We start from the raw sequence: 14,002 nt of genomic DNA, 5'->3' as shown, positions 1-14,002 counted from the left end.
GCTCTTCCTCTTCTCTTTTTGCCCTTTCCTCCTCCTCTTTCATCTTAGCCAAGGCTTCTTGCATTGCTTTCACTGTAGCTTTACTGGGACCTTTTTTCTTCTCTTTCTCTTCTTTCTCAACCTTCTTTTTCTTCTTGTCTTTTTTCTTTTTGTCCCCCTCATTGTCATCTGCTACATGAGGAAAAAAAAGTCAGGTAACTCAGCAATGCCAGAAAGACAATTTTAAAAGTGAAAATCTATATACCTATGTAATCCCCAACATGAGAAGCATTTCTGACACATGCTTTTATTTATAGCCCTAGCAGAAAAAGAAATACATCTGCAATCACAATGGCAAAATCTAGTGTGTCCATGAACAGATGACTAAGAATAACAATTAAGTGAAAAATGATGTTTGGACTATAGAACTATAAACAAAGTACAATGGGAATTTACCATCTGGCATTTCTTCTCCATACACCTGGACCAACTACAAGCCAGGAAACAGCAAACAGTGAGCCATATATTTAAAAAAGAAAGCTATACAGCTACCAAGCACCTCTATTCCTGGCTTGCTTGCAAGCAGTTTGAACTGATAGTTTTTTGAGGAAATTATGTCAGTTAACACCAAAACAAACATTTCTACTCTAATCTAGTTGTTTTCAAACTGCGTTCTGCAGAACCCTGGGCTGGTGTGAAAGGGCTCCATGACTTCAGGCAGTCTGAGATCTATTGCTCTAATCTTCTCTTTTAAAGTTACCAACCTTCTGCTGTCGTAGGAGCCTCTCCTGTGGCAGGAGCTGTCATAGTGTCAGAAGAAATCTCTTCACCTTTCTTTGGAACTTCCTTCTGTTTTGTCTGTTCTTTACCACCTTCTGTTTCTTCCTTCTCCTTCTGTTTTCTCTGTTTGGCCTTTTCCTCCTCACGTTTTTTCTTTTCACGCTCTTTTTTCTCTGCCTTCTTCTGAGCCATTGTTTTTACTTTGAATGTAGGCTCCTCTTCCTCATCGCCACTTTCAGCAGCAGGACTGGGCTTTGCCTTTTGGTTTTTCTTTTGTCCCTTTTTAGATCGGGAGAACTCATCTGATTCGTCACCACTCTCACCGGTGGATGCTGCCTGCGCATGCTCTTTACTTTTCTTACCGTTAGCTTCATCTTCTTCTGAAAGGTCCTGCTTTTTACTTGATTTTTGCATTTTTCCTTTGTCCTTCTTAAGCAAAGATTCAAAATCATCATCATCACTGCAAGAGAGTGCTTCTGTTTTTGTTTTCTGAGTCTTTTTAGCTTTTGTATCTTTATCCTCCATGTCTTCACTGTCGAAGTCATTGTCAAAACTGGCTTTTTTACCCTTCCCTCTCTTTTTTTTGTCTTGTTTTGAGAGGCTGATTTCTTCGTTGTCATTCTCAGCCTGGTAAGCAAACAGTTAAACTAGGTTTTATTTTTCATCCCAGAAGATTGAAATATTTTCAACCCTAAGCTTTAGAGATCCTAACTAGGGCCTCTTACCAAAGGTAGAGTTTAAAAATGCTGCAAAAGTGTGCTTAAAATAAGACAGTTCACAATAAAGGACATTTCTTCAACAATAGTTTTTGATAAGTCACTTCTGCACATGCATAAAAGCTAAGCCTTTCTTTTCATGTAATGCAAAAAAGTGTGACTAAATGCATTTTTCTTTAAATACCAACCAGTAAGTCCCACTTCAGGCACTTTGCTATAGTTTTAGTGCGGTAGTAATTCATAAGCCAAATTCCACTACTCAAAATCTGTTCCCTTCCCGAAGGTCCTATTTAAACACTCAGCCACCCCTCCACTTTCATCTTTACCGTAGAAGGTTCTTTGTCAGCTTTGCCTCCTTGTGTCTCTATTGACAGTTCTTCTAACTCCTTCAGGATATCATCTTCACTAAAAATATGAAAATTACATGATTTAAGTCATTGTTTGTTTATTTATAACAGAACAACATGATGCAAGAAAAAAAATATATATTTACTCAAACTCTGGTTTCTTTTTTTCTTTTTTCTTTTTGCCTTTAGATTTTTGAGGTTCCTGCTCCTTTGCAGCACCTGCACCCTCTATTTCAGCTGCAAGAGCATCGATGTCAATATCATCTTTGGCACTGAAACAAAAAAGGAAGGCACTGTTAGTGACAGCCAAAATGTTTGGAAGCCACACAAATCCAAATATAGCTTTCTGAACATAAACTAACAAATTGATAAAATCCAAGATCAATCTCACCAAATGAGTGTTGAAAGCGAGACGCGGATGTTAAACAATTTCCCCGACCATTAGAACTGAAGCTTAAATCTGGTATCATTTGCCACCTTGCAACAATTTAACAACCAAAAAAATACAGATTTCTAATTCAATAGCACAGGTCCCATTTATTGGAATCTGGATCCACAAACTGAAGTCTCCCTGACTGTATATAATTGGGGCTCAACACTACTAAGCAATGCCATTACATCATAAGCAGTATCATTGTGCATCATAACAGACATTAATATTATTACAGTTTGCAATTGTTAAACCTAGCACCCCTCTCTGAGAAAGAATAGGAAATTTGGAGATATTAAATAAGTAAAGACAAGTAACAACAGCCTTTTCTTAATTTGTACATTTCCCCCTTCACTTAGAATTATATTACTTCCAGTCTGACAAATTCTATTCTCATAAAGCTTCTCCACATGTGACCTAATCTTTCCTCATAAGCAGGGATCCTGGTTTTCTCCGATTAAAAAATTTCCCAGTTTTCAGTTTAAAAAAACCTCCAACAACTCAAAGTCCACATTTTTCCATGATTAAAATGAAACACCATCTCTATATCTCTCTAGAGATATAGAGATGATGTTTCATTTTAGAGATGGTGTTTCATTTTAATCATGGAAAAATGTAGGCTTTGAGTTTGGTTTTTTTAGACCAAAAATTAGGGATTTTTTTTTTTAAATCAGAGAAAACCAGGATCCCTGCTCATAATTCAACTCTATTACCTTGAGTTTTACTCTCAATCACTTAAAATAATTCCTCTATTTTGAGTATTAAATGCTTTTCCTTTACCTAAACAAGTTTCGCTGTCTCACCTCAATACTGCTGAGAATACATAAACTATGCCTGCTTCACATCTATTGACAAATTTAAGGAAGATGCTTCTAAGTTTAGTATCCAATGCAAAAAAATAAAATATTCCATATTCAATTACCTCCGAACCTTAAAGGGGGACTATTCCCTTGACTCCTCACACTGTGACATTAGTTTCAGTCTGAAACAGCTTTTCCTATTTTGCTTCTTGCAACTAAATACACTGCATGTTCATGTCTAACGTGCTACTTGCATCACATCTAGCAATCAGATAATCCGGAAATAGCAGCAGGATTTGCTACCAGCCCTCAGCTTTCTCTCTAATACATCATGTCCACAAGCAACCAAGTCAAAACTACTTCAGAACTGTACACTCTGAAATGTTGCATCTGCCTGCTTATTGCAATTCATTCATGGAAACAGCTGGAATTTAGTCTACTAAATATCTGATACCGTATCTGGAAAATACTACAAGGAAAATCTGGCTTCTGAAGAAGTGTATTCTCCTAAAATTACGGCACATTTCTAAACAATCATCTTGTTTAATACTTCTCCCAGAAGCACAAGCCTAACAGAAGCCATTCGAAAGGCTTCAACAGACATTCAGTTTCTCCAAAGAGAGTCCCTGCTCTCTCAGGAGAAAAATCCAGAGAGATCAGTCTGTGTCAGGAACTCGGACTTCAGTAAAAACACAACGAACACTGAGAAACTTCTGAAAAACTGAGTGGAAACTGACAATGTTAAATATCTTAACAGCCAAAGCTTCCCAAGTGGTATGCCATTATCAAAAAGTAACACGTTACTTTTAGCTGTGCAAAAATTTAAGCTCCAACAAATAGTTAAATAAACAATAGTCCCCAAAAATAAGCATTGATATTTCTTTACCAGATCATTCACCTTCAATATTTCACACACACACACAGACACAAACAACTTGCTGGAAAATTAAGGTAAAATGAACACACAAAAAAAAAGCTTAGATGTTCCTTCTAGTAAATATAGAGATAGACCCCAAGATAACACAGGGCTACGATGAGACCTGCTTACAACAGGGAATTATATCCCAAAATATTCCCCAGTGTTACTACTGATTCAGATGCACTGGTGAGAACCCTACTGTTTTTTCCTTTCCTTGAATGCTTGGAGTTGCTGGAGGCTTGGCAAAATTTGACTGGATTAACATTAGTAGTCCTGATGCAGTAGCAGGATCAGTCACCCTGGGGTGCTTTTCAACACCATGTTCTGAAGTCCCTATCCAAAACTGCAGCCCTCCCCATTAATGTCAAATTTCAAAGTTGTAGGTTCTAGTCTAATAGATGTCAAAGCATTAAAAGGTTTGTATTATAGAACGGTTTGTGTTTTCAGTCAAACCACAACCATGTGGGACTGCAAAGGACCACAAGACATCTTCTAGTCCAGTCTCCTCCATCAGGATACCTAGATCAGTGTGATAAATGTTTGTCTAACCTGCCCTTGAATACCTGAGGTAAGGAAGATTTCATAACATCCCTATACGGCCTTTTTTCAGCATTTCACTATCTTAACAAAGCTTTTTTCTAGGATCCACTCAAACTAAGCTATGAGAAAGGTTCAGAAAAGGAATCACAGTATTAGTCCTTATCTGGGAAGCATTTCAAGTAGAGTTAATGAAATGAATAAGCAAAGAAATAATACCTACCTCTCCTCAACCAGCTGTTGATGAACTATCCCGTAGGTCTCCTACTTACAGGATTCCAAGCAGTTGCAAGCTATTGAGTCAGAAATGTGGAAAATCCCTTCTAGGGATAAGCAGGCTTTTTTCAGGCAGTCTATTCCACTGCTTAGACATACAAAAAAAATAGACCTCTCTTTTTAGAAGAGACAAAGGACAAGTTATTTAAAACTTGATTACTAGCATCAACTCAGTTCTCTGTACTTGGAGCCAATGAAAACAGATTCAAAATAGATCATCTGACTTGTGTGTGCATTTTCTAAGCCACAAGAAGCAAGTTTGGTTTAGGGGCAAATTCCTTTTCTGATGCAACCTTTTGCAACAATTCAAACTTTGAAATTCCATTTAAAGCCATTAATGGGCCAGAGTTCATCACAATTCACATGTTATATGACAAAGAAGTTATGTTTTATCATTTACATGTAATCTGTTTTATTTTTTGTGCACTAATGTGCATGTCAGCCTTTCCCGAATTTCCCTGGCATTTGCCTGCAGACAAAAGGAGTGATTTTACACTTCACTGATCCTTGGAATGCTGTCTCTGCGAAGGCTAGAAAGTGTGTCCCCTCTCTCTGCTCCGCGGGTTGTGTGTTTTGTTTTTTTTAACTAGAAGATTAGGATTTTGCAGTGTTGGATAAGGTAAATCCCTGCCAGGGCCAGAAAAGTTTTCAAGCCTTGATGCAAGAAGTTTTCAAGCCCTGATACTTCAGAGGCAATAAGGTAAAAGCAAAAAAAACAAGTTCCCCCAGCCTACATTATCATCATCAAAATAATATTTCACACACATTTCAATTTCAACCATGATCTCCAACCAGAAGGTAAAAGAATGCTGTTACCTATGTTCCCTTTTTTAAATTCTACCAAAGTGCAAGCACCAGCAACTATTCAGCATATGTAAATTGTATTCAACACAAGGATTTTTGTGGCATTACATCTCTAAACTCATGCTGTAGGTATGGCAAGCGGTAAAATCTGCGTTTAATAAATGGGAACCTATTGCACAGAAATGTAAGCAACCTGCCCAACATTACATGGCAAATCCATAACAAGCACCAGAGAAGTACATTAGACACCTGACTCCCAGTCCCCCATTTTAAATATGAGACCATACTTTTGCTACAAGAATATCAATTTGGTAGATTTTTCCCTTGTTCACTGACCTTCAGCTGTTTAAATTTCCCTTCCTTGCCCACCACCCTCCTTCAGCCTAACCACACAGGTTTCAGCCCATGATAGCCTTATGTGCCAACATGATAAGTGGAGTCATTACACCACTGCCCCTTTGAGAAGAGATAAGCATATGAACTACACCATTGTTGGAAAGAAAATCTCTTTTGAGTTATTTTCCAAAGCTATACACAACTAGAACCAGTAGTCTGTGGAGTCCATATTTCATACCTTTAACAACCACATCTTTTTACCAATGTTACCACATACCCTAAACTCAGAGGCTAAAGCTAGGTTTACATGGATGGACATTATGAACAAAATTATTCTCCTGGATAGTTATCAGTAAGTTAAGCGGGAACAGAAAAGGCAATTAAACTATATATGAATTAAGGTAAGGGAGTGGAGCCATGGGATTTATCAGTTGTACAGGCAGTCCTCAACTTACAATGTTTCACACTTACAACATTTCTAAATTGACACCCTGTTTCAACTTTACAACACCAGTTTTGACTTACAACACTTGATCCGATGCAACGCCATGCCAGCGAACAAGTTCGCTGCATCACTTATCTTCCTGGAAAATATCTGTCCAAACTTCCTTGGACACTTTCTTTAAGAAAGCAGACAAGACTCCTGAGAAGACTCCAGCCAAGAACCCTTCAAAACGTCCAACCAAGAGCCCTTCAAAAAGTCCAGCAAAGTCACCTCAAAGAGGTCCTTCCAAATCAATATGATTGCTATTTACAATATAAATACATTAATGTAGCTATGTTACTCATCTATAATTGATCGGGTACAAAATTCAGGGGTATTTTGGGTGAAAATAGGGTATCAGGCCTTGGTTCAGGAACCAATCCCCCACTTATAACATTGTTTCTTATGATAAAATTGGTTCTGAGTTACAACGTTTCAACTTAAGAAGCAGTTTTCAGGAACCAATTGTGTCGTAAGTTCAAGGACTGCCTGTATGTGAAGGAACAGCCGGATTCTTCTCTATTACAGCAGCTGAACTCTATTAAATTCATCATGAGACAGCACCAGAAGTAACAGGAGCATTTGGTCTGAGGTCCTTTTTAAATCCCAGAGTCAAAAAGAAAATCATCTAGTAAAACTAAAGCAAAGGTTAACAAGGATCCATGTATGTTAATAAAGATGACAAGCATTTTCTACAAATAGCCACTCACCAAAAGCAGAAGAGAAAAAAACAAAAAGAAAACCCAGCAGACTACTGAAGCAGGTCTGGATTTAAAGCTATTTCAAATGACAAGCTATCTATGACAAAATAAAATGTAGAGCTCTTACTCTAAAGACTCTCACTTAAATAAAAAAGGGGGGGGAATTGTTCTTTTAACTGGTCAACTCAGTAAGTGGAAGACAACAAATTTTAAGACGCCTTCCAGTTTTTTAAACCAGGAGGCATACACAAAGCAACAGAACAAGAAAATTGCATCACCCTGCAGCAGGATGGTATACTCACCGCTCACATTCCTAAAATGAATGTGCATGAAATTCATTTTGAGGAAGCAACTCCAATAACACCACTTCATCATTTGAGTGACACGGGTACTGCCTGAATGGTTTTAAAAGTGGTATTAAGAAAATCACTTCAATTAGTTTACCTGTTGTTGGGCACTGAAAGTTAAAGACTAGGAAAAGGGAAAGTTTTGCTTTGTTCATTTGATTTTATTTTGAGTCTAGTCGATTCCACCAGTCTTTCCTGTAGGCAAGTTTTACCATTTGTTTGTGGGGGTCTTAAGCCCAAACAGCATAAAAAAGTATTTCAAATAGAAACAGACTATAAAATGATAAAATAAAAAACAAGATATGTATATACCTAAAACTACCTTTAGGTGTTTTAAGTTAAACAAGGTTTCTGTTTCTCTTCAAGAAAATAACTAAGTGATCAGTTTAATGCCACTTATACTTCGATTTTAATCAGGAAAGTTACCTGACTAAAGGAAGCTTACCCACTGGCTCTAGAAAACCATGAGACATTTAAAAAACACTATCCTTGATCAGTCTCCTGCTCCTCAGACAGGCTATGGAGGTATCTTCGGCTACAGAATAAAGGGGATGGTCCCCGGGGGAGAGTTATTTTCACTATTCTAAGGAGCTCCCATGAACTGGAGTGTTACCTTCCTTATCTGCATACATAGGTGACCTAACAGGCATTTTCCTTCTTATTTTGACATAAAAATGTTTTACCCAAAAGACCATAAATAAGCTCAGGAGCTAGAACTGGGGTGGGCAGTTATTTGGGGCGGAGGACCGCTTACTGAGTTTTGGCAAGCCATCGAGCATGACAGGCAGCCCAGGGCAGATTAATATTAATTTTCTAAATTTTTTAGGGGCCCCGCAGGCCAGATAGAACAGCCTGGCGAGCCACATCCAGCCCCCGGGCCGCATTTTGCCCACCCTTGAGCTAGAAGGGTAGGATCTCAAACAAGAAGAAAACAAACGCATATTGGAACAAAAAGTAGTTTTTGTTAGGATTTAAAGAGCAACTTTTGTTCGGTAGAATTTTGAAGTCAAATACCTAACAGCTGAAGTGGTGTAGGCACCCTTTCCCCCTTCAGTGCAAAAGTATTTATTTTGATCAAAGAAAACATGCTAAACAGGCAAGGAATACTAAAAGTCTTATATAGTAGATGTTCAGAAAAATTCTTAAAGCCCCCAGGGTCACATGTGGACAGAGGTGTCCCTAGGGGTGTGCAGGGCCCACTGCATATCAGCCTTTGCAGGGCCCGGGGGGAGCGGGGGCAGTTCCCAAACTACGGGTCGTGACCCCAAATGGGGTCACAACATCAGCAGTCAGGGTTGCACGCCCTCCAAGATTTCTGCGGCCACAGCAGGGTGTGGAGCTGCAATGCAGCTGGACCAGCTCCAGGCAGGACCCACCTCCGCAGCCCAGCAGGTGAGACCCAGTGCAGGAGGAAGCACAGCATTGTCATGGCCAAGGTGAGGTGCAGCAGCTTGGAGTTGTGCCCCTGCTGCAGCCAGGCAGGCAGGTGGAGCCTCAGCTTGGTGGCAGGGCGCTCGGTCCTGCCACAGGTCTCACCTCCTGGGCTGTGGAGCCCCTGGTGGGGGGGAACAGAGTGAGGAGCCCCAAGCCCGCAGCAAGCAGCCTGCATCCTCCACTACCCCTCCACGGGCTCTGCTATGCTACAGCCGTGTCAACCACAGGGGAGGTGACGGCAGGAACCAGGCTCCACACTCCACTCCGGCAGCAGTAGCCACTGTCTCCCACAGGCAGCAGCCAGAGCTTCAGCACTGCAGGGGGTGGGGGGCAGGGGGCTGGGTGCCCTGGCTCTGGGGCACCTGGGGGAAGTGGGAGGCAAGTGGCACCAGCAGAGCCAGGGTGTTTGCAGGTCGGCAGCGAGAGGCCATGCTGAGGAAATTAGGTCATGCTGAAGAAGAGTTTGGGAAGCAGTGGCCTAGACTCTATTTGGTAGGCAAACAAGCATTTCACTAAATGACCCAAGTAGCAGAAATATGCAAATACCAATTAAAACTAATATTTGCTCCAAGAGGTTCTAACCATAAGCAGCGGTATTGGAAGATTATATGCAGACAGCTAGAAAGAAATTCAGGACAGGCCCATAAAGCACAAGGCTAAAACACACAGTATCTACCTTGAATGTTGCAGCTCCTGAATCAGAAGCAAAACAGCTGCATTAGGGACACACAAGAGCAAACCAGCACATGTGCACTGCACCTCTAATGCAATGACACTGCTTCTGGTTTGGGAGCTGGCATGCCTCAACGCAGTGCTGCACTGCACAGTACAGACTGTATCCTCAGGCCCTTTGCAAGCACCACCTGAAGTATAAGTACACCAAGCAGTGATTTTTATAGTTTTAAAACAGCTTTCAGAAATATGAAATTTCACAGCAATGCAATCATTACATATAAATGTCACATACATGGGAAGACTTTGACTGTCCCAGTATCTCTTCTCTTTAAAAGCAATGCAAGCATAAATCTGGGCAGTAAAAATCATAAAAGTGCTAGTAGATTCACTAAAGAAACTAGTGGGGGGCGGGGTTAGAAGAAACCACAGAAAAGTAACCAACGATAGTACAATTACAATGGACAGAGTCCTCTGACTATGTGCTGAAGATGCCAACCTTAACATTAAGGCTTAGTATGTTGCAAACCTTTTCAATTTGATTGACAGTATTTAAAGAGATATTCTGAACACTACAAAAAGAATGTTTCCATTTCCTGTGATTTCCCACATACTGGTTTTCACAACTTGGGCAAAAAGTAACTAAACCATTATGAAGTTGAACTAAACCTTAAGCAGTGCACAAGGCCAGCCAAGATTTGAGTTGGAAATTGGTTTTCTTTTGTGGTTACATAATAGCCATCTAGTGCCTATATTTAAGGATCCGTGATAGCAGACCAACAAATTTCCAATCTGTAGATGGCACCATGACTTGTCCCAATGGACCCACCAAATCATCTAACAAAGATAATTTTTCATTTATAGTAAAGACTGACAAGTTTACATCAACACGTCAAAAACCCTCAAGGGTAAAAGTTTATTAATGGAGCCATTAACTTGTATTTTGTCCCAGCAGGCCTCACATTAGACTTGTACAGCAACATATCCATGGGACTTCAAGGGGCCATCAGCTTCTCTCTACTGCAGTTCTAGGAAGCTCTGTGCAAGGCAGTATTATGTTAGGAAGTACACTGGGGCAGTTACTGTACATTATCTGGCAGCATAAAAATAGAAATATTCTTCTAAATACTTAGAAGAAAGTCATGCAGTAAAATCTACAGGTGATAGTAGGCTTCTATTTATTATTGGATTCACAAGAGTTTCCTGTGCTGCACTGAAAAAATTATTTGGCTCCAAAAACAAACAAACAAACAAAACACAACAACAAAATACCACACACAAGAGGAAGACTGCTCCGGGACAAAGATTAATAGATGACACTAGCAATTTAACTTCCAGAAAAACAAGCAATATATAATACAAATAGCACAGCACAAGTCTTAATTGAGATGCAGTCTTGTTGTTGGCATTTACACCTTCAAAGCCACCCCATACCAATGATCAGCATTATACCTAGGTAATGCCAAAGGGCATCTAAAGAGTAAGTACACATGCAGCTAAAGATTAAGCATTAAGAAAAAGCACAGGCTAACGACACTAGGAGGGGATTAGAATTTAGCCAAGAAACCATTCCACAACATTATACTGCTCAGCGTCAGAGCAGTATAAAGGTCTATACCAGTATACTTAGAAATGGTATGGGGTAGTAGGTATACAGTAGTATGCTATGGGAACAAAATGAGTTTGGAATTCAAAGCACAGTGCTTGGAAGTCTGTTTTCTCACAACCACTCCTCTCCACAGACAAGAATTTCTGTTCAAGAAACTCCTATAGAAAGTGCAAAGCTCCTTCAAGGTCTGTTCCACAGCCAAAGCCCTCTATGCCACAGCCACGTGGAATTTAATTCTACATCAGAACTCCCTGGCTTCTGCAGTACTCCAGCGCAGGGAAAATAAGAGACTCTTCAATTTCTAGTTATTTTAAGAGGAAGTTAGTTAATGAATGAACTATGCAAGCAAACAACCATTAAAATCTGAGAAAGTTAAGACAAATATGCCACTTGAATACATTTACTGTTCACCTTCACAAACTCCCTTGACCACAACACATGCAGTTTTTCCACATTATTCAAAATCCTGACTCATGTGGATAAATACAATCTCTGTTCCAGTGGTTCTCAACCATTTTTGACTCAACTCAGAAGGACCACAACTAGAGATGCACCGATACATCAGTCCATATCTTATCAGAACCGATAAAAGAAAAATTGACATTATCGGCAAAAACGGACATTATCACCAATCGGCTTTTTTTGGCTGATGTCGCCAATAATGTTGCCGGTAAATGCCACATGCATGCAAAGGGCCGCAGCATGCATGCAGCTCGGAGTGCAGCCTAGCAGCTTGGAGAGCAGTGTCCAGCCAGTAAGTTGGGGTGGGGGCGGTGGCGGCAGACTGAGGCCCCCACGGAGAAGGAAGGGCTGAGGCTGGGGCAGGCGCTGCCCAGATGGGGTGGGTCAGGGCACAAAACAGAGCTGGCGGCTTGTCCAGAGGGGCACCGGGGCACTCCTGCCACTGCACACACCCCCAGCGGAGGCATGGGGGCTTCTGCCCCCCCCCCGGATCTCTGCACAGGATGAAAGCGGGCTGCCCACTGCGTGCTTGCGGCTGGGGATGTTCCAGCCTCTTCCCAGCGGCTGTGCTCAGGCCATGGCAAGTGGTAGCAGCACTGGGAGGGGGCGGCTACAGCTACCCCAAAATTCAACCCCCAACAGACTTACCAGCCGGACACTGCTCTCCATGCTGCTGGGCTACATATTGACAATCAGCTTGGTATCAGCCAATATGGCTGGTCAATAATCGACCCAGTACTGGCCCCAAAAAAATCTTTACTGGTGCACCCCTAACCACAACACAGAATGTTTTTCTCTCTATAAATGCCCAATTGACGTTTCTGGGTTTCTCTCATATATCACATTTGCATACCTAACAGTGCTGACATTGCATGACACCCTTGAAAGGATCTCAAGGCACCACAGGGCACAAGACCCTAGCTGGGGATCACTGTTCTTTACAAACACATTTCAACTGAAAAAAAATCTATAACGAATTATTAGTATATGGAATAATGGTCAGAGTTAAGCTTTTACATGACTAATATACAGTATTAGGCAGTTATACAGTAGAAATGGATTTGTATATAATCTCAACACTAATATCATGCTGTTTTGTTATTATGGTACAACTTCACTGTAAAAAAAAAAAAAAACTTCACTGGACAGGTAGTTTCAAAGGTCACTGAAAAGAGGGTTCACCATAATAGGATTAGTCAATTGGCTGCATCATCAGAATAAGAAAAAAGTAAATTCCTGCACTTGGGAACTGTTAAAAACAAGGGGTTGCACTGCACTCTCTTTCCTATAGTTTCCTGTGCAGCTCCAATGCTGTCAGTCTTCCTCCTCCCCAGCTGTCCCTCTCTACAGGGACTTGTGTTTTCTGCCTACTGACATACTCACATTCCTTCCATTAAACCTACTCCAACATGCTCCTCTGCTCATGAACACACACCCACCATGACATATTCAACAGGGTTATGGTAGAAGGAAATGAACATACAAGGCACAAGTGTTTGAGTTACAAGGCTAGAAAGAGAAGCAGCAGAGTAAAGAATATCTGCATTCCAACATGTCACAGATCATTCAGGTGCTGGACAGAAGTCTTCAGCCCTTTTTCAAGCCCCACAGTTTTGCCACGTGCCTCCTCATTGCAATTTGTGCCCCTCAGATACTGCAGGATATGAAAGATGCCACCAAACAGCAATGTCAGGCGAGGAGAGCCCATGAGAAGAGTGTTACAGACAAGAGAGACGACCTGTGAAAGAACAACAGTCAGGGTCGAGAACCTGATGGTGGTTAGAATACTTGTAGGTCGGGGCAGGCAATTATTTCAGGCAGAGGGCTGCTTACCCAGTTTTGGCAAGCTGTCAAGGGCCGCATGGGCAGCCCCGCCCCATGGTCACCATCTTGGGACCAATGTCCCAATATCTTGGGACCAATAACTCAGGGCCACCACCAGTGGGGCCCAGAGCAGGGCTCAGGCTGACAGATGTCTGTGGAGCTGGGCTGGGCTGCAGCGGTAGGGAGAGGGGACAGCTGGTCCAGCTCCATAGAGCCCTTGCCAGCCAGGACCCTGTACTCCTGCCGCCCTGCTCTGGGCCCTGCCTGCGCTGGCCCCAGGACACCGATGTGGGCCCTGTGCACCTGCTCACTCCCAGTGCCCCTCCAGCCCTGCAGTACAGGTGGGGGGCAGCGTGCAGCCCTGACCCCTGATCAACGGCAGGGGACGAGCTGGTGCTGAGCGTGGGGAAAAGCGGTCCATCCCCTGCCCCGTGGCTGGCACTCTCTGCTGCAGCCACTTAGGCTGTAAGCAGCTGCAGCACAGGGTGCTGGCCGCAGGGCGAGCAAGGGGCCACTTTTCCCTGCACTCAGCACCCGCCTGTAGC

The 14,002-nt window shown here is 41.8% G+C and overlaps 1 protein-coding gene across 1 annotated transcript in view; it reads right to left on the bottom strand.

Moving 5' to 3' along the window:
- EIF5B (eukaryotic translation initiation factor 5B) overlaps window positions 1-2,457 on the bottom strand; it is a 25,723-nt gene extending 23,266 nt beyond the window's left edge. The window contains 6 exon segments of the mRNA XM_025207223.1: window position 1; window positions 3-171; window positions 744-1,386; window positions 1,802-1,880; window positions 1,969-2,094; window positions 2,441-2,457. The exon segment at window position 1 is cut by the window's left edge and continues 24 nt beyond it. Coding sequence (XP_025063008.1) covers window position 1; window positions 3-171; window positions 744-1,386; window positions 1,802-1,880; window positions 1,969-2,094; window positions 2,441-2,457 — 1,035 coding nt within the window.
- Window positions 2,458-14,002: the final 11,545 nt, after the last annotated feature.

This window comes from Alligator sinensis, unplaced genomic scaffold (assembly GCF_000455745.1).
Source record: "Alligator sinensis unplaced genomic scaffold, ASM45574v1 scaffold144_4, whole genome shotgun sequence".
NCBI lineage: Eukaryota > Metazoa > Chordata > Crocodylia > Alligatoridae > Alligator > Alligator sinensis.
This window is presented reverse-complemented; position numbering and strand designations above follow the sequence as displayed.